This window comes from Malaclemys terrapin, chromosome 1 (genome assembly GCF_027887155.1).
Source record: "Malaclemys terrapin pileata isolate rMalTer1 chromosome 1, rMalTer1.hap1, whole genome shotgun sequence".
Taxonomy (NCBI): domain Eukaryota; kingdom Metazoa; phylum Chordata; order Testudines; family Emydidae; genus Malaclemys; species Malaclemys terrapin.
Window position 1 is genome coordinate 310353995 of NC_071505.1, and position 20140 is coordinate 310374134.

General features: G+C 42.3%; 1 protein-coding gene and 1 long non-coding RNA gene across 3 annotated transcripts in view; one reads left to right on the top strand and one right to left on the bottom strand.

The window, feature by feature from the left end:
- Nucleotides 1-7244: 7244 nt before the first annotated feature.
- Nucleotides 7245-9908, bottom strand: LOC128829925 (uncharacterized). The gene is made up of 2 exons (XR_008443508.1): nt 9596-9908; nt 7245-8832 (listed from the first exon to the last, which is right to left on the bottom strand). It is a non-coding gene; the product is annotated as an uncharacterized LOC128829925 (long non-coding RNA).
- Nucleotides 9909-9963: 55 nt separating this feature from the next.
- The window catches only part of MIPEP (mitochondrial intermediate peptidase), a 117043-nt gene continuing 106866 nt past the window's right edge, over nt 9964-20140 (top strand). The window contains exons 1-2 of one of the 2 annotated variants that reach the window (XM_054015425.1): nt 9964-10198; nt 13991-14164. In XM_054015425.1, the coding sequence (XP_053871400.1) occupies nt 10037-10198; nt 13991-14164 (336 nt within the window). In that variant the 5' untranslated portion in view covers nt 9964-10036. Of the gene's footprint in view, nt 10199-10721; nt 10796-13990; nt 14165-20140 lie in introns of those variants that run through there. The other variant, XM_054015426.1, reaches the window with a different exon arrangement.

Here is a 20140-nt window from a genome sequence, read left to right on the forward strand (position 1 = left end):
TAGTAGAGCACTACGCCAGCATCAGTGCATGGATTTTATTAACCAAAACACTGTATAAAAGAGAGGAGACTGAGTGTAATAGATCTTGGGAAAATGCCAAGTAACTGGCCAACAGGTATGGAGAAGATGAATGTTTTGTTGTTTGCTACCATTTCTGCTTTTCATTAGCATGAAGACAGGCCATGGAACTTCATTCAGAGAAAGCAGAACATGTTTCTTGAAGCACACTGTGTCATATCAAAGGTAGAACAAGCCATTAGATACTGCAGCATATTGCCAGTAATATTTGATATTGCCACAAGATGGTGATACAATCCTTTCTGAAACTATTCAACTGTTCTGATCTGAGCTTTTTAATTGGTTCAGTTTACTGAAAAGACTCATCATGTCCCTGCAGCGTGTGAATCCCCATTGAGCACAGTAATTTCCAGCCCCTTGCACCAGGGGGGTGAATTGTGTCCATTTCCTGTGACACACTAACTTCTGATAATACACATACGTTTTGTCTTTCATTGCTCACATTTAGCATCTGTGAACCCAATGCTGCTCAGTCACTCTACTTCTATCAGGCCCATAGAAAGCAGCAGTTTTTAATACAACACAATTAAAACACCAAGTTATGGCCACCTTGATTACTCAGCAATACTATGCTCTAATACAGGGGTCAGCAACCTTTCAGAAGTGGTGTGCCGAGTCTTCATTTATTCACTGTAATTTAAGGTTTCGCGTGCCAGTCATACATTTTAATGTCTCTTTCTATAAGTCTATAATATATAACTAAACTATTATTGTACATAAAGTAAATAAGGTTTTTAGAATGTTTAAGAAACTTCACTTAAAATTAAATTAAAATGCAGAGGACCCCAGACCGGTGGCCAGGATCCAGGCAGTGTGAGTGCCACTGAAAATCAGCTCGCGTGCCGCCTTCAGCATGCGTGCCATAGGTTGCCTACCCCTGCTCTAATAGCATGACTGCTTTGACTCATGCTTGAATGAGTTGGGTAGCCTGTTTAGTTATTAATTAAAATTTCTTGTTCGCTCAGTTTACTCCTTTATAAACAAACCAAATTAAGTTACTTCCATATTATACACTTGCTAATATTTGCAACCCTTGCTAATATTTGCAACTGTCACTCTTTTGGCCCCCTACTCCTTTGTTAGGGGTCCTACGTTCCCCTGCTGTCAAGTCTCAACCCTATTTAGCTTGTAAGGTACAAGGGTACTTGTAAGGTACTTGTACTCTTTTATAGTACATTTGTGTAGCACAATGGTGGCCTGATATTGATGACAGTCTCTGGGTTCTACAGTACAACCAATAAATAATAACAATAAATCAAAGACTAACTCTTTAAAGTCTAACTGGAATGCTGTGTAATTAAATACTTTTCTTCTGGGTGACAGAGGAAAAAGCAAAAGTACAGTTCACTAGAGTTTAGCATTTAAATAAATACTATACATATGCCACTTAAAGAGCTTGGCGTTGGCGTTATCTCTATTTTAATTATTGAACAGATCTGAAAACTAAACTGACCTCTAAAAACTCAGTAAGCAAACTGGTCATCCTCACTGCACATGCTTGGGGCCTACATTCCTTCACGTGTAGCACTCACACTTAAGTGAAAGATCCCTGAAAACAGCAATGTACAAGGAAGCGATGGATTAGGTAAGACCGATAATCCTGTGTGCAGGTGAGTACATGTATACGGCTTAGGCAAGCAACACCCCCTTGAAGACTCCAGGATTTATTCTAGTTTAAGGCACCAAGATGTGCGTCCTGTGTATAAAGGGATAGGGGGCTGTCAAACTTTTCCGTGATGTGCACGGTGTCTTAACAGAGAGATTGTCTTGTGGACACCGCTCCTGCTATTCACAACACCATGGACCACTTCTCCCTTTTGCAACCACATACTGTCTTTTGGGCAATCGTTTACAGAGCATAGTAATGGTTGGGAAATATTTAATGAATGTTTAGTTTGATTATTGCAAATTAGCCCTTGGAAAGAATGAGGCGAGCTAGCAGCAGGTGTCCAGCTAGCATGTGTTCCACTGACCACAGTCTGAGAGTTTTCGCTGGGGGACATGAAAATTATCTAGCGACAGAACAAAAAGTTTATGAAAAGTGTCTCAAAATTAAGCTCTTCCCTGAGACGTCAAATTAAGCAAATAACCCCCCAAGAAAACCTGGTTATACTTAACTACATATTGTCATTAGCTAATCCTTTTTTAGCTAATATCCTGTGCTTGCATTTTTCAAGCAGAAGAAAGGGAGGTGACTGCAGAAAAATTATCAATAATTTTATAAAGAAATAATGATCACAGCATACAATCACATTAATGCGAGAATTTATTTAAGCACCAGTTGTGTAAAATCTACTCATATTGAGTATCACTTACTCGTATGAGTACTACTTAAGTTACCCAAAATATTCCTCATGATTGCCACTCAGTGTGCATAAGCATTGCAAAATCAGGCTCTCACCCAACAAACGCCAGCAGCATTCAGCTTTCAAAACACACTTCAGACTCTCTTCCAGATGCTTGCTTTTGTATATAGAAATGCAAGAAAAGAACTAATAATGAAAGTAACTCATGGGTCGAGATTAGCTGTAAAAAGCAAAAGCAAATGGCCACAAAAAGGACTTTATTCTTTAGTTTATTTTGCGTACATTTTTAAGACCATTTGAAAACGTAGAAGGTCATATTTTGCAATCTGAAAACCAACTAATACATAAATATCAGGTGTGTCCCAGTGAAGAACTTAAAACAGAGGAAAAAATGTGAAATCACTTGCACAATGTGACAAGGTGTGTGGAATGACAGGAAAACTCTCTTTATCTGACATCTTAAATGTAAATTTGTAGGGCCTGATCCTGAGCTCAGTAAGTTGGAGTAAATCAGCAGGTATTCCAGTAACTTCAGTGGAGCTACACTTGTCAAAAACTTGTGTAAGTGAAGCAGGAGCAGGCCCATTGTGTTCTTGTAGGCTATAAAAGAGATTGAAGCCAGAGGTAACTCTTTGCTCGTCTGCATGCTGACTGACCTCTGATAGTTCCCCCAGTTCTTTAAACCTCAGATAGGCTAACATAGCTTTTGGGCCCCAATACAGGAAAGAATCTCTCTGTTCATGAAAGCACATAAGCACGTGCTTAAATCCCATGGAAGTGAATGCATTAAATTAACGTTAAGCATGTGCTTAATTGCTTTCCTGATCCGGGCCTTGGCACCTAGGGTGTGATCCACAAAGGTATGTAGGCACCTAAGTCCTATTTTTAGGCACCACTGTGATCCATAAAATTCCTGTTTGGCTGCCGCCTAACTCCATAGGCAATAATATTCACTTGGTGACCAAGTCTTTGCCTCTGAATAATGTGCACTGAAGCATCACCCTAGGTGCCTGAATGCTTATCTTGCACCTGCGTTTGCGCGGTGCTGCCTCATGATAGGCAGCAGGTCGCCTATCTCCTGCCTAAGCCCAAGAACAATTCACACACCAGGACGGGTAGGCATTTGGCTGCCCAAGTAGCAGCCCATCTGGTTTGTGTATTTGGCAGGCCGGGATGGAGGGGAGCAGGAGAACCCCCCCTCTTAATCTATTGCTCAGTGGTTAGGGTCCTCATCCAGGATGTGGAAGACTCCCTGTTCAACTCCCCCTTCCTCCTGAGGGGGAGAAGGGATTTGAACAGGGATTTGCCACCTCTCAGATGATGCTCTAACCGTTGGACTATGGAATATTCTGATGTAGGTCTCCCTCAGTCTCTCCTATTGAAGTTGTTCACCTTTAGTTATAATTGACTAATTAAATATTAATTGGGCCAGTGAAAGAGTTAGAATGATTCTATAGCCTAGAGCACTCACCTGAGAGGTGGCAGATCCCTAATCAAATTCCTTCTCCCTTTCAGGAGGAGGGGTAACTTGAACTTGGGGTCTTCCACATCCTGAATGAGTACCCAGTCCACTAAGCTGAAGGTTATATGGGAATGGCTCCTCCTCCCACCATTTTGTTTTGGGCCCCGAACATGACATGGGCACCTAGCTCTGCTTTCAGTCCACAAGCCAGGGGAAGAAAGGTGTTCAGCTACCTATCTCCAGAGAGGGTGGGGCTTAGAACTCCCCCTCTGGTCGGCATGTCCCATTGGCTAGCTTGGGCAGTTCCTTGCCTAGCATGCTGGCTATGTGGATTGCAGTCTCAGGTGCTATCTCTTCCCATTCATTGTACAGGGAGCCTAGACACCTATCTCAGGCTTTGTGGGTTGCAGTGGTGTTATGATTTTCTAGGCACCTAAAAGTTAGGTGCCAGGACACTTAAGCTATGGCTACACTACGAGGCTTTTAGCGACACGGCTGTGCCGCTACAGCTGTGCTACTAAAAGGCACGCAGTGTAGATGCTGTTTGTCAGAGAGCTCCTGCTGACAAAGCGCTGTTCACACCAGCACTTTTCCTCAGTAAAACTTTTGTCATTCGGGGTGTTTTTTTTAACACCCCTGAACGACAAAAGTTTTGCCAACGAAGCGCCAGTGTAGACAAACCCTCAGTGTTACAACACCTAAGTTCCTTTGTGGATCTGGGCCCCCGTGTCACCACATGGGATCTCCAGAAGTGCCAGGTAGTTCTGGATTGGGCTGTTGACTACATAACAAAACCCAGCGTCTCCTTATTTATCAGAAAATTATCAACATCAAAAGAAAATGTATTCTGCAGAATCAAATCTAATTTGATCTAACTGGCACGGGAGGACTGGAACTGAACTAATTTGGAGAGTGACTAATTTATCATCTTGGTACTCACACTATGAAATGTTCTATAGTTCCCAGATAAGCTCCTTCCACCATGCCCCTATTCTTTCAATGTATCAACTATGGCAGAATACAAAATATTCATCTAAAATCTACATACAAAAGAAGCTTGTCATTGGCTTCTTAAAATGCAGATCACTGTTGATTACCTTCTGGTTTTCTCATACAATGGGGCTTCAGGAAATCAAAGGGGTTGAAAAGTGAAAATAGAGGGCAAAAATACTCTTTTCTTTCCAGTAAATTCCCATCTATTAGTGCAGTTGCCTTTAAAAACCCACCATTTACCAACATTTACTATGTTGTGGTATCTCAAATACCACAGGTTTGTTTTCTTATTCTTAAAATAACTGTGATGATTGTATGGAGTCTCTTGGCAATTGTTGACTTTTTAATGGTTACCACTCTGCTGTAACTGTCCGAACTGATTTGTGGTGACTGTATCACTCTCTATACTGTATATTGCAAATTTATATTTGCATTTGCAGACATTAGAGTTAGTCTTGTTCCCTTTGAAGCCAAGGGGAATTTTGCCACTGACTGCAATAGGAACTGGACTGGGCCCATTATCTACAATATTATACTTTGAAATAAGTGCTCTCAAGCCCCACTGAATAGTGAAGGAGGAGAGGATAGTTACCTTGGCTCATGTATGATCACATCCATCTTTTTAATACAGGAAGCCTCTTTTTCCTTTAATCATTCCTGGGCTGATTGCTCATAATTTGCTATCCCACCATTTCATGAGCTCCCTTGAGATTATGGTAAAGATTGTTTCAACATTTGCCCATCATAGAACAGTTACAGAATTGAGGTTTACTAGGTCCATGGAACAGGAGTCTGAATGTCTGCCTGAGATCTGTATACTCTGCCTAACAGGACAGTATGTTGTTATGACACCACTGGCCAAGCCCCTTGTCATGACTTGACTTACTTTTAAATGAAAATAAGTTGATGCTTAAATAAAATAGTCTGACCCAAAGCCCCTTAAGTCAATGGAAAACATCCTATGACCTTCAATGGGCTTTGAATCAGGCCCATAATGTACCGGGCAGGGAGAAAGTACAGTATGTGCAGAGGCGAGACGTGAACAAGTAAGGCTGAGCACTGAGACCCTGAACCTGGAAGTCCTTGTGCAATAAACAGGAGGCTGTTCAAGATTGCTGTGCTTCATTGCAAGTGTAAAAGGAGGGTACATGCAGGAAGAAATAATAATGTATTATTTGTATTAAGGTAACAGATAGGGAGCCCAATCACTGATCAGGGCACCATAGTGCTAGGCACTGTACAAACACAGAACAACCGAGTGCTGTATGTAGTCCTCTTGAATGGAAGTCTCAAGCCTATCATGAGCCAATTCCCTTACTCTGAAAGTCATAGGGTAAAAAAGAACGAGTGGGCAGAGAATGTTTGTGTTTGAGGTGACTAGGACGTTCAGTGCAATCCTCAGCATGAATGAAGTACTCAGCTGCACACTCCCTTCTTTGCCGTTATTCCTGTCACTAGCTAGCTGTGCAGCTGATCTCTCATTAATGCAGGAGGAAGTTCACCATTACTTTTTATCTTGAACTTTTATGGGTGACACTCCTCACTGTACTGTGCAGAAACAGTTCTTCAATATCTACAAATTATGTGCTCAAACTTAGTGATGTGCCTCGGTAACCTGGTGTACGATTATAAGAAAATGTCCTTCCTTTTTCATTTAGGAACTGATGACAGAATTGAAGAGAAGGGAAACAAAGGAGATCAAAAGGCGAGGATGACCTGGGCAACTGGGACCAAATGGAACTGCTGGAACTGTACAGGACAAAGGTCAAAAAGGAGAGCTCAGACTGTAAGGACAGAAGAGGATAAAAAGTTGGTCCCGTGGGCCCAAAAAGGATGAAGGGTGAAATTCGGCATTCAGTTGTAACTGGTTTGCTGGGTTCTATTGGTAATTCAGATCCTAAATGAGTTATTGGAGGTCTGATAATCCAGGAGTTCAGGGGGAAAAGGACTGGAAAGGGGACAAAAGAAACAGTGATACCCCACTCATGCCAAGAAGTGCCTTGAATGTAGGTCATACAGTTGCTATTAAACTCCCCCCCTGCCCATATTCCAATCAAGTTTCACATGGAGATGTATAATGGCCAAACCATTAGCCAAACCCAGCTACTGGGAAATTTACCTGCAAATTTTCTGCGGTTTACTATTTCACCTACCACATCACTGTTTATTCAAGAAATGTAAGAGTAGCTCTGGTTAAAAATGGGATCAAGATGCTGCACATTGTGTGTTACCCAATTCACTCAGAGTTACACACTTTACTCCTCCTGAACTGCCTGGGCAGTTAGGAATCAAAAACTATCAGACCCTCCCAGTTTAGGAACACCCTCCCTCCTCCAGCATCTATCACTGTCAGCCTCCCACCTCCACCAACCTTCCCAGCAGTGAAAACGATCACAGAGGTATACTTAAATAGAAAAGGGATTTTATTAATAAACCACTTAATAGGTTTAACACAACAGAGGCATGAAGCCTGAACCCAAAACAAGAGTGGACAACAGGAAGTGTCGCCAGGAACCCAGGAACCACAGCTCAAGAACAGCTCCGACAAGAACATCAGGAACAATGGTAAGTGACACAGGTCTTCTGTCTTCTCCTTCTCAGACCTCCTTCAGTACTACCAGAGCTACCCCTGCTTTCCCCAAGTCCTATAGTACTAACAAGCTAGCCTTGCTTTCCCCCCAATGAGACTTAGACACAGGCTGCCACTAGGATGGACAGCAACCAGTCTCTCTGTGTCAAGGCCTTATATAGATTTTCACACTGATCACGTCCTTTCCCACTTTTTCCGGTTACTGGGCAGATTTGCCAGCAGTATCCAGGCAGATTGCAGTATCCTGCTTCTGGAGCCTTAACCATCCTGGCATGACACTAGCAATTCTATATTGCATCACACTTAATTGATGTAGGGATGCTGTCAGTGGATGTGATAGGGAAGCTATATCTGTGCCTAGAGCCCCTCTCTTGCTAGCCAAGATTTCCTTATCTATAGTGTTAAGAACACCTAGGGCAGTGCCCACCCCTCCTAGGATCATAACTAGGATGTCTCTTTTGCTCAGTCTAGAGTTCCTCATCGTGACGCTTTCCAGCCAGGAGCACCATCCCACCAGGAATGGCATTACATACGGTACACACCTATACTGTACTGCAGAGATATCTAACTGAAGTGGCATTATAATTTTTTTTCAGGGAGTAAAGAGAATTGATCAGCAGTAGTCTTTTTACATCCCTCTTAACCACCATAGGCCCGATATAACTTTTATATGGTCTAGGAACAACAATAACTTTTTTGACCTTCCTGACACCATACAGGCCCGTGAAAACCCATTTACCTGTATCGTTTACATTTACGTCTACATCGATGCTACCTGTGCACCTAACACTGAATGTAACATTTCCATAGTCACAAAACTTGTTCTTATTCTGAGAACCAAAGTATCTAACGTTTGTGAAGTTGATACATTGCATGTGTCTAGTAAACATTTGAACAGGGGTATACAAATTAATCTCTACATCTCTTATTTGATATTGGACATTGCTTATAATATCAGTAGTGTGTACCCCAACTTTCATCCAACTATTCACATTTGTTTTCACATATGAACAAAGGGAAGCATTGTCTGCTGCCACTTGCAGAGTGCAACCAGTGAGAAAGGTATCACTAATTACTCACTTGCATCCAACATCCAATCTATACGCAGATGCAAGCGTATCCCCATTAACATCTTATAGGGTTACATTTGACTCTCAGTTGTCTACCGTGAAGGCAGTCATAGTCCTTCCACTAGACTTGTCTTCCCAGACCACGTAACAATTGCTCAGTAGTTCATATGCGTATATTGCTATGGTGCCCTTAAGATGAAGAGACATTCCTTTGATTACATAACTGTTATTAGCTTCACAACTAAAATGGTCACCAGTGTTAACAATCACTGCATTTCCAAAATGCAGGGCCATAGACATAAACAAATACAGCAGAGCATTTTTCTGTGGCACCTAGAAAACAAAGAAAGAAAATGGATGGGTTACTATATTTAGCACTGATAGAGCTTACTGGGACTCATACCGTAGAAGCCTCTGCTTTCCCGCTGGGCAAGTAGTACTGACAGAGCTCACCTCTTCTTTCCTCTACATGTTTATTGGCCCTTCCAGCTCTTCAATTGGGAAGAGTGAAACCACTTTAAGACCTGCTTCTTTTTCCCTTTAATTTCAACCTGGTAAACGGTGGGACTTTCTTTATTAACAATAACAACGGGGGCCAGCCACCTGGGGCTCAATACATGTTTTTTCTCTGAGTAAAACCTATACAGCACTCTGTCCCCAATGTTCCACTCAGTTACCTTCAAAGTGTTCCCCAGCTGTTTGTCCACTAGCTTTCTATTCGCTTTCAGGTTAATCACAACCTGTCTCTGGAGCTTACTGATGGAATCCAACAACTCACTCATGAACTAATCCATCAGAACCCATGGTTGATAATCCTCAGGTAGAATTCACCTAGCCACCACTGCTCTGGGATCTTCATGAGTCTACCTGTCAGGACCTCGTGAGGTGTAAAGCTGTGCGAAGTTACCATTGACCTTTGTGCCATGAGAATCTATGGGAGCTTTCTATCCCAATCTTTACCTGATTCTTTCACTATCTTCCTCAATGCAGTCATTAGGGTTCTACTGGTTTGTTTTACTAAACCCAAACTTTGAGGGTGACCTGCAATATGAAACCTCTGCCCTAATCTGATTCGATTATATCAGGTAGACCAAACCTGGAAAAGGTCTGCTCGATTACATCAGGTAGACCAAACCTTGGCTATGGCACTGGCTGTGTTGTTCCTCATTGGGTATGCCTCCACCCACTTTGAGAAAGCATTTATCACCACCAGACAGTACTTGTTCGTGTTTCAGCCCCAGGGCAGAGGCTGGCTTATTCTTCATAGACGCGGTGAGCAGGGGAGGCCAAGGCAATCACTAAAACACACAGCGACACGCGGCTCCCAGGACTGGGCGCCGCCAAGGCCCCGACCATACCTCCGAGCCCTCACTGCGCGCCTCGCCGCGGCTCACGCCCCGCCCCGCCCCGCCGGCTCCTCCTCGCGCAGGGAGGGACGTGCCGGGGTCGCGGCCCTCAGCAGTAGCCGGAACTGGGAGGGGACTCCCGTCCCGGCGCTGACAGCGCGAGCCCGGCCCGGGCGCCTGCTCCTCCCGCCATGCTGTCCGGGTGCAGGCGGGCGCTGCCGGCAGCCCTGCGCCTCGCGGTGCGGGGCTGCGCAGGGGGCGGCCGCAGGAGGCGGGTCAGCACCAGCTGGTCCCCGGTGGGAGCCGCCTTCGATGCCAAGCAGCAGCGCAGCCGGCTGACGGGCCAGAGCACGGTGAGCGGGCGGGGCCCGGGCTCGGCGGGGCGGGTTGAGGCCCGCCCCCTCTCGGAGGTGGCCGGGGGCCCGCGTCCTGCCCCCATGCTGAGCCCGGCGGAGGCTGTGAGGCGCGCTGCGATCGGTCGCCTCTTGGGTGCGCAGCTGCGCGCACAGCGGCCCCCGGCGCCTCTCCCCGAGCCCCTGCTGGGACCTGGGGGCGCCCCGCATGCCCAGATCTGCGTCCGTGGCATGTTGGCGCCAGGATCCGGATCTGTTCCGCTTGGGGGAGGCTCCCTGCAGCGCCTCCCGTGGACCCCACATCTCAGCTCAGGCAGGGCGCTGCAATCCTTGGGGTCACACGTTGTTATTCCGGATGAGGGTGTCCATGGGGTGCGCTCAGTCCCTCGTGCAGGAGCCTAGGGGAGGGGTTTTTGATTCATAGATTTTTAAGGCCAGAAGGGACCATTATGATAATCAAATCTGACTTTCTGCAGTAGGTAGGGCCCACAGAATCGTGCCCAGCAAGGGTCCAGGATTGCTCCCTGCACCCTGGGAAGCTTGAAGGGCGATCGTGCCATTAAAGTACTACACCTTTGTCCTGGACTTATTTTAAAGGTATCATCTAGTCCTCAATTTACCAATTACTTACCACTTCACGCTCACTCCCTTTTAATGGCAAGTCTGCACTTAAAATGTTGTACTGATGCAGCTGCACCACTGTAGCACTTTAATGAAGACAGTCTATGACAACCACAAGAGAGAGCTCTGCTGTCCCTTAGGGCTAGTCTACACTATTGTGCTAGTACATCAATGCAGCTGTACCGCATCTGGTGAAGACAAGCTATGCTGATGGGAGAGCACTCTCCCATCGGCATATTACTTCATCTCAACAAGAGGTGGAAGCTATGTCGGCGGGAAAGCATCTCCCACCGAGAGAGCGCCAGTGTGGACAGCGCTTAGGTTGATGTAACAAGCGTCGCTCAGGGGTGGCTTTTTCACACCCCTGAGCAATGTAGATTACATCGATTTAAGTGGTAGTGTAGACAACCCTTAGTTAATCCGCCTTTTGGGGAGGCGGTAGCTATGTCTGCGGGAGAAGGCCTCCTATCAACATAGCGCTGTCTATAGCCGGGGTTAGGTTGGTATAACTGTGTTTCTCGGGGTGTGGATTTTTCACACTCCTGAACAATGTAGTTATACCAATATAGGTCTGTAGTGTAGACCAGAACTAAGATAGCTGCTTGCTTTGAGGAAATATTCCTGTGTAGTGACACGTAATCTCTGTTTTGAGGATTTAGGTGGTGGGGAGTGAGTGGTGTGTAGATTTTGATCTGATGTTCTGCAGGGGAGTAAGTTTCACCAATAAATTAAAAAAAAAATTTCATTGGAAATCACTAAAACAATTTATGACCCAGCTGGCAAAATTATTGAGATGATTCTGTGCCTTGTCACCAATAATTTCTGTATTGAAGCAAGGCAAGAAATATTCTCCTGTTGTATTCTCAGGTAAACCTTTTGTTCCGGGGCTCTTCCTGTTCAATTACTTTCCACCCTGTTCAGTTGCTTCCTACACAGAGAATTTGTGCCTAACTGAAGTGCAAAAGCTCTGATTACACATGTAGTTTAGTCAGCCAGTTTTAAAATTTGTCCCTGAGTGTCATTTAATTTCTTTTTAAGCTGTGTGTCTGAAACATCCTCTCCTCCAAAGAGAGGAAGAAATGGTGGTAGGAGGGGATCCACTCTGGCCAAAATGTTCATACCTGAATGTCTAAAGCAGAGGTGGGCAAACTACGGCCTGAGGGACCCTCCTGCCCGGCTCCTGAGTTCCTGCCCCAGGAGGCTAGCCCCCGGCCCTTCCCCTGCTGTTCCCCCTCCCCTGCAGCCTCAGCTTGCCCCGGCGTAATGCTCTGGGCGGCAGGACTGCGAGCTCCTGGGGCAGTGCGGTAAGGGGGCAGGGAGCAGGTGGGGTTGGATAGAGGGCAGGGGAGTTCGGGGTGGTGGTCAGGAGGCAGGGGTGTGGATAGGGGTCGGGGCGGTCAGAGGGTGGGGAACAGGGGTGTTGAATGGGGGCAGTGGTGGGGGGGCAGCGAGGAAGGGGGGGTTGGATGGGGTGGCGGGAGGTCCGGGGGCTGTCAGGGGACAGGGAATGGGGGGGGGTTGGATGGGGCAGGAGTCCCGGGGGGGGCTGTCAGGGGGCGAGAAGCAGGAGGGGTCAGATACGGGTGGGCCTGGGCCATACCTGGCTGTTTGGGGAGGCCAAACTGGATGAGGCCCTCAGGCCAAAAAGTTTGCCTGCCCCTGGTCTAAAGTGAGGGTCCTAAATCCATATTAGGTGCTCAACCCTTTGAAAATCAGGCTGCTTCTACTTATATGCTGAAATATGGATTCAGGAACATAACTTTTATGAACCCAGTTATGAAAATTTTGGTCTTGTGTACTGGAACAGTCTTTAGGATCTACACCAGTGGTGGACAACCTGCGGCCCGCGGGCCGTGTGCAGCCCATCACAGTAATCCGGTGGCGGGTCGCCAGACAGTTTGTTTACATTCGCACGGCCGCCTGCAGCTCCTAGTGGCCGCAATTTACCATTTCCTGCCAATGGGAGCTGTGGGAAGCGGTGTGGCTGCAGGTTGCCCACCACTGATCTTACATAGTAAGAATTATTTTTCCTAATTTATATTGCAGTTCAATGCAAGAAAAAGCAATCAGTTTTTCTGAATAAAACTGTTCTGTGATCATATCATAATTCAGATAGGAACATTTCAAACTGAAGGTTTGTGAATATTATTCTGAAATGACTGTGATATTGTGGAGTTGAAACAACTTAGTTTTGTCTGTTGTCTTACCCTTTTGTGTCCCAGGTTTTTTTTTTTTTTTTTTTTTAATCTGATATATTGACTACCACAAGCAAATGTTTATCTGCGGAGTGTTGCCACCAGGCCTGTTGATTTTCTTCTTTTAGATGAGTCATTCACTATTTTTTTTTTTTTTTTTTTTATAGTGAAAGTCCTGTGGTAGATTTCCAGGAATGAGCTATAATGGAGAATTACCTGGAATTAAGAAACTGGCAGACCAGATACTAGTAACATTGTTTTTCATTATTTTTGTATTACTTACTTGTTTCCAGTAGTGCCCACAATGTGCTACCCACTGTACCAATGCTAAAGGGTTCCTGCCCTGAAGTTCCAAGTCAGGCAGTTGAAGCTGCTGAGATCAGGCGTAAAATTTTCAAAAATGTCTAAAAGTGACTTAAGAGCCTAAATCCCATTTTCAGAATGATTAGGTGCTTTCAAGGAAACTGAGGTTCCTGAGGCCCAGAACCGCAAGGGTATTTAGTATCTAGGAGGATTTGGGCCTAAGTGCCTAAAATAGGACTCGTTAGTCACTTAGACAGTTTTGAAAATTTTATCTCGGGTCTGTAACATAAACCTCATGATATGAGTGCTATATTTCCAGGCCACTAACGGTTTGCTTTAAAGCATAAAAGTAGCTCTTCCAAAATCTGTGGCACCCAAATCCCTAAAAAACAAGTAATTTGAAATTCTTTTATATCAAACACCCATTACAGAACAAAGTAACTTTCTTGACAGTTATGGCAAAAATAATTTGTTTGCTGATTAATGGAAATGTCCAAGGTTTAGCAAGGGTTTCTATAGCAGACAGAATTATATTGTAAATAAAAGAAATGTTTTATTCTGATTTTTGTCAGTTTGGTGTAGATCTGAAACTGAGAGATTAAAAATGAGATACTCTAGTTTATTTATTCTAGCGTATCTGCACTGTTTGTTGAATCTGTACTTGGTATTTTAGGGTCTATTTGGTGTTCCAGAATTGAGTTCTCCAGAAGGATTTCAAGAAGCACAAGAAAAAGCATTACAAGAAACAGAACAGCTAGTCCAGAAAGCATGTACTACACCTCCTGGGCCACAGATAGTAATGATCTTTGATCAGCTTTCAGATGCATTGTGCAGAGTAGCAGACTTGGTAAGATTTATTGTTAAGTTTGATTTTCTCTTGTAAATTTACTTTTTATTTGGATCTTTCTAGCTTAGCTCAGACTTTTGTTTTGTAAACTCTTCTGCTATAAAAGATACTGTATCAACATTGCGACTTCCTATATCAGGATAGAAAATTGAAAAGACCCTCCTTAGTGGGAAATCGTAATCAGTTACAAAGTCTTTCATTAAATTATAGGTAGTTTCAGAAGTTATATCTGATGTGATTTGTAACTGTGCAGTGAACTTTAAGTGAGATTTAAAAATAATATATCAATGACAAGCAAAATAACAGTAAAATCAGATCAGTATTTTATTAACATTCTTGCCTTTTGCAAGACTTACAGTTACAAAGTGTGTACATCTGGGAATCAGACCACTCTGAAATATAAAGACAACTCTAGGCTATAGCATAGATAACCTTTTCATTGTGTCAACAACACTCAGTTTATAGCTAGGAAATGATGAATCTCTTAGGGTATGCCTACACAAGAAACGCTAAAGCTGTGCCACTGTAGCGTAAATACCACTAGAGTGATGGAAGAATCCCTTCCATCACTCTAGTAGTATTTATGCTACAGTGGCACAATAAATAAGTAATAAATCCACCTCTCCAAGAGGAGGTAGCTAGGTCAACGGACAAATTCTTCTGTCAGCCTAATGGTGTCTACATCAGAGCTTAGGTCAGCTTACCTACATTGCACAGGGGGTGAAATTTTCACAGCCTTGAGCAGCGTAGTTAAGCTGACCTAACTCTGTAGTGTAGACCTAACTTTATCCAAGTAAATTAATTTAGATAGTGTCATCCCCTTAACAAAATAATGTAATCACATTTATTATGTCTAGATAGCTGTCACTCTTGTGAAAAGATTCATGGGATCATTAATTCCGGAAACAGTCGGGATCTCTGTTTTATATTTCATACAAAGAACAGCACCTGCAGTAAGAACATAAGAACAGCCATACTGGGTCAGACCAAAGGTCCATCTAGCCCGGTATCCTGTCTTCCGACTATGGCCAATGCCAGGTGCCCCAGAGGCAATGAACGGAACAGATAATCATCAGGTGATCCATCCCGTCACCCATTCCCAGCTTCTGGCAAACAGAGGCTAGGGACACTATCCCTGCCCATCCTGGCTAATCGCCATTGATGGGCCTATCATCCATGAACTTATCTAGTAACATGATGCTGGAAAGGTTCAGTTCTGGCTTAGAGGGAAGATTGCTAGATATTGTAACATTAACACCGCTTCCTGTAGATGCCTGGGTTTTTGTTAGAGGTCTGCCATCCTATTACTTATTAAGCCTGACACTGCTTATGTCATGAGATCTTATAAGATTGCATCCTCACTTGTTATGGCTACAAGCAATATATTGTTTAACACAAAATCCAAGTTCAGATAATATTAATGATCTGTTTTAAACCCAATAAAACATGCAGAGTTGAGGATCTGAAGCTCTTTTTAATTCACCATGTTGTGCTTCAATACGTAAACTTACTGAGGTGTAAAAATCACCATACTTTCAAAGTGTGTTGTTCATGATGAAGTTATGATCATGACAATTCCCTGTAATTGAAGCATATATTGGTTTTATGAGGTTTAATTTTACTTTTCTTATGGTAGTAATTTTTTTTAATAAGTGGTCTTATGAGTTGAATTTACTGACTGTAAAGTCTCCTGCAAAGAAACTTTGTGAAAGGTTATTAATACATATAATAAATGTTTACTTCATTAGTATTTGAGCCGTTTATGGTAGCACATGATTTATTGATGCATTAGTGGTATTTTTTCAGGTTATACTGTATGACCTTAGGGGCATAAACAAAATCTAAAAATATATATTGTATCCCAGTGATTATGTTAATTTTGATTTATATCAACCATACCAATAAGAGACTCCTTCAATCCCTTCTGAGGTCCTACAGAATCTAGGGACTGATGTTTTCTCACACTAAAACCAAGAAGTGTTTTAACAATGACATCCATGGAAGCAGAATCTGTCTCTAAGACCCTCTCCAGTCCACCCACCCCATTAGGAAATGCCTGCTTAAACACACAAACAACCCTTAAGGTCAACAAATTTATCAGGTGAAAGGGGGAAGATTCTTGTAGAGTTGAGAGCCCTCAACAAGAGAATACATTGTCCTATCCCAGATGTTAACAAGTAGAAAGGTGGTGTCTCAGATAAATGGCATACAAGCCATAAAGGGCTTGATATAGCAAAACCAGTAGTTTGAATTACACCTCGAAGTAAACTGGAACTCAGTGCAGTCTATGTGCACAGGTGTAATACATTGTATGTGGGATATACAACTTACCAAGTAGATAGCTATATTCTGCACTTCATGAAATTTCCAAGTGGGCGTGAAATATTGCTCCAAGCAGAGCGCAATGTAGTAACCCAATCTGGAGGTGAAAAAGGCCTGGATAATTATGGTGAGGTCTGAGTTTGAGAGGAAACTTCTTGTCAAGTATAGATGGGGAGAAAAATGCACCTGGCCTTTGCTGCTATTTGTACATCCAGACACAGTTTCGGGGAGGGATAGCTCAGTGGTTTGAGCATTGGCCTGCTTAAACCCAGTGTTGTGAGTTCAGTCCTTGAGGAGGCCACTTAGGGATCTGGTGCAAAATCAGTACTTGATCCTGCTAGTGAAGGCAGCTCAAAAAAATTAATCACGATTAATCACAGTTTAAATTGCAGTGTTAAACAATAGAATACCAATTGAAATTTATTAAATATTTTGGATGTCTTTCTACATTTTCAAATATATGGATTTCAATTACAACACAGAATACAAAGTGTACAGTGCTCGCTTTATATTATTTTTATTACAAATATTTGCACTGTAAAAATGATAAAAGAAATAATATTTTTCAGTTCACCTCATACAAGTACTGAAGGGCAATCTCTATTATGAAAGTGTAACTTACAAATGTAGATTTTTTTTTTTGGTTACATAACTGCACTTAAAAACAAAACAATGTAAGACTTTAGAGCCTACAAGTCCATTCAGTCCTACTTGTTCAGCCAATCGCTTAGAGAAACAAGTTTGTTTACGGTTACGGAAGATAATGCTCCCCGCTTCTTATTTACAGTATCACCTGACAGTGAGAACAGATGTTGGCATGGCACTTTTGTAGCTGGCATTGAAAGGTATTTACGTGCCAGATATGCTAAACATTTGTATGCCCCTTCATGCTTTGGCCACCATTCCAGAGGACATCCTTCCGTGCTGATGATGCGCGTTAAAAAAATAATGTGTTAATTAAATTTGTTACTGTATACCTTGGGGGAGAATTGTATGTCTCCTGCTCTGTGTTTTACTCACATTCTGCCATATATTTCATGTTATAGCAGTCTTGGATGATGAACCAGCACATGTTCATTTTAAGAACATTTTTACTGCCGATTTGACAAAACACAAAGAAGCTACCAATGTGAGATTTCTAAAGATAGCTACAGCACTTGGCCCAAGATTTAAGAATCTGAAGTGCCTTCAAAAATCTGAGAGGGATGGGGTGTGGAGCATGCTTTCAGAAGTCTTAAAAGAGCAACACTCTGATACAGAAACTACAGAACCCGAACCACCAAAAAAGAAAATCAACCTTCTGCTGGTGGCATCTGATTCAGATGGTGAAAATGAACATGCATTGGTCTACACTGCGTTGGATCATAATCGAGCAGAACTCGTCATCAGCATGGACGCATGTCCTCTGGAATGGTGGTTGAAGCATGAAGGGACATATGACTCTTTAACATAAGAATGTCCATACTGAGTCAGACCAAAGGTCCATCTAGCCCGGTATCCTGTCTTTCGACAGTGGCCAATCCCAGGTGCCCCATAGGGAATGAACAGGACAGGTAATCATCAAATGATCCATCCCCTGTCGCCCATTCCCAGCTTCTGGCAAACAGAGGCTACGGACACCATCCCTGCCCAACCTGGCTAATCGCCATTGGTGGACCTATCCTCCATGAATTTATCTAGTTCTTTTTTGAACGCATCTGGCACATAAATACCTTGCAACACCGGCTGCTAGAGTGGCATGTAAATGCCTGTTCTCAGTTTCAGGTGACACTGTAAACAAGAAGCAGGAAGCATTTTCTCCTGCAACTGTAAGCAAACTTGTTTGTCTGAGCGGTTGGCTGAACAAGAAGTAGGACTGAATGGACTTGCAGTCTCTAAAGTCTTACATTGTTTTATTTTTGAATGCAGTTATTTTTGTACATAATTCTACATTTGTAAGTTCAACTTTCATGATAAAGAGATTGCATTACAGTACTTGTATGAGGTGAATTGAAAAATACTATTTTATTTTTACAGTGCAAATATTTATAATAAAAACAAATATAAAGTGAGCACTGTACACTTTGTATTGTGTGTTGTAATTGAAATCAATATATTTGAAAATGTGAAAAACATCCAAAATATTTATATAAATGGTATTCTTTTATTGTTTAAGAGTGCGATTAATCACAATTAATTTTTTTAATCTCTTGACAGCCCTAGGAAAAAGTGCACAAAATATAGATGCATATTTTAGGCGAGCAAATTAGGAGATGAAGTTGGAGTGCCTTTGGAAAATTCAACCCATAAAATGACTCCAAACACTTAAAGAAAAAATTATGTGTTTTCAGAACGATTATAAATGTATGCTGTATTACACAGTAAACCACATTCAGTTTCAGTTTTTCGTTTGAAAGGAGTTTCATATATTTTAAATAAATCCTAATATAACCTTTAACAGAATAAAATAAATTTTTCAAAAGTTGTAAGTATAGCAGTCTGCAGTTCATTGCCTTATGCAAACTAGTTTATTCTTGTGTATATAAAAATATTTAAAAATCTGAGTGTGATGACATTTACCATGAAAAGCAATGCAGTATGGTAAATATTTAGAATAATCATATGAAAACAGCTTAGCCTAAAACCAAGATAAGTGTCTCTTGCAGTATCTGAAAAATGTTAGTACATTTGAAAGATTGAAACTACTTAGGCTTATTTTTTCCATTTTAAAAATAATTGGGACAAAAAGCAGGCCACAAGATCATACATGGTAAGAGAAGTAAAACGTATCATTGCTGGCACTGTTAGGTTTGTGTCCTCACGTCACCACTGAGCTGGGCATGGGTCAGCAGGGAATTCACCAGTGTAAGCCAAATCCTGTAAATCCTAGTGTGTAGTTCTTATTTATGTGGTAGTCCTGTTGGCTGCAGAAGTACTATTTGTGTGGATAACAATTTGCAACCTGGGGTCTTTGAGCCCTGGTCTTACAAAGACACACATGCTTAAATGTACTCATATGAGCTATGCCATTGATTTCGGTGGGACTTTTCATGTGAGTGAAGTTAAACATTTGGGTGTTTGCAGGATTGAGGCTTTAGTGAGCATGGAGGAAATCTATCACATTGTTCAAGGCAGGATTCCCTATTTTACTGAAAGTTTCTGTTGATCCTTTAATCTTATGTGACACTTTTTCCAGTAGTATGCTGGCATTTGTCTGTTTCTCTACAAATGGTGGAGAGACCTTTGGAAAGATGTAGTCTCTCATGGGTTTTCATCAAATTTTGATGAAAGATTAAAACTGTAGCGTAAAGTTATAAACTAAGTACAGAAAACCCTTTTTCAGGCAAGTGTGTAATATTTATAGCTGCAATATTTAAGATATTTCTTAAAACATGTTTCTTAGGAGTAGTAGGAGTAGATGGTCTATACTAAATTTTGAAAAACAATACAAAAAGCATGTTTATTTTTCTGGAATTGAGTTTAGTAAGAAATAGAAAGTTTTCTAAGCAGTAAGATTCAAAGGCACTGTTTTTTTATGAGTGTTTCTTGCAAGGGAAAGAACCTTTTTCTAAGGTACATACCTAACTGAAAATAATAATAAAAAAACTCTAAGTGAAAATATTTTCTTTGGAGTGAAATTTATACTATAGCAATTAATAACTGTTGACACATTCT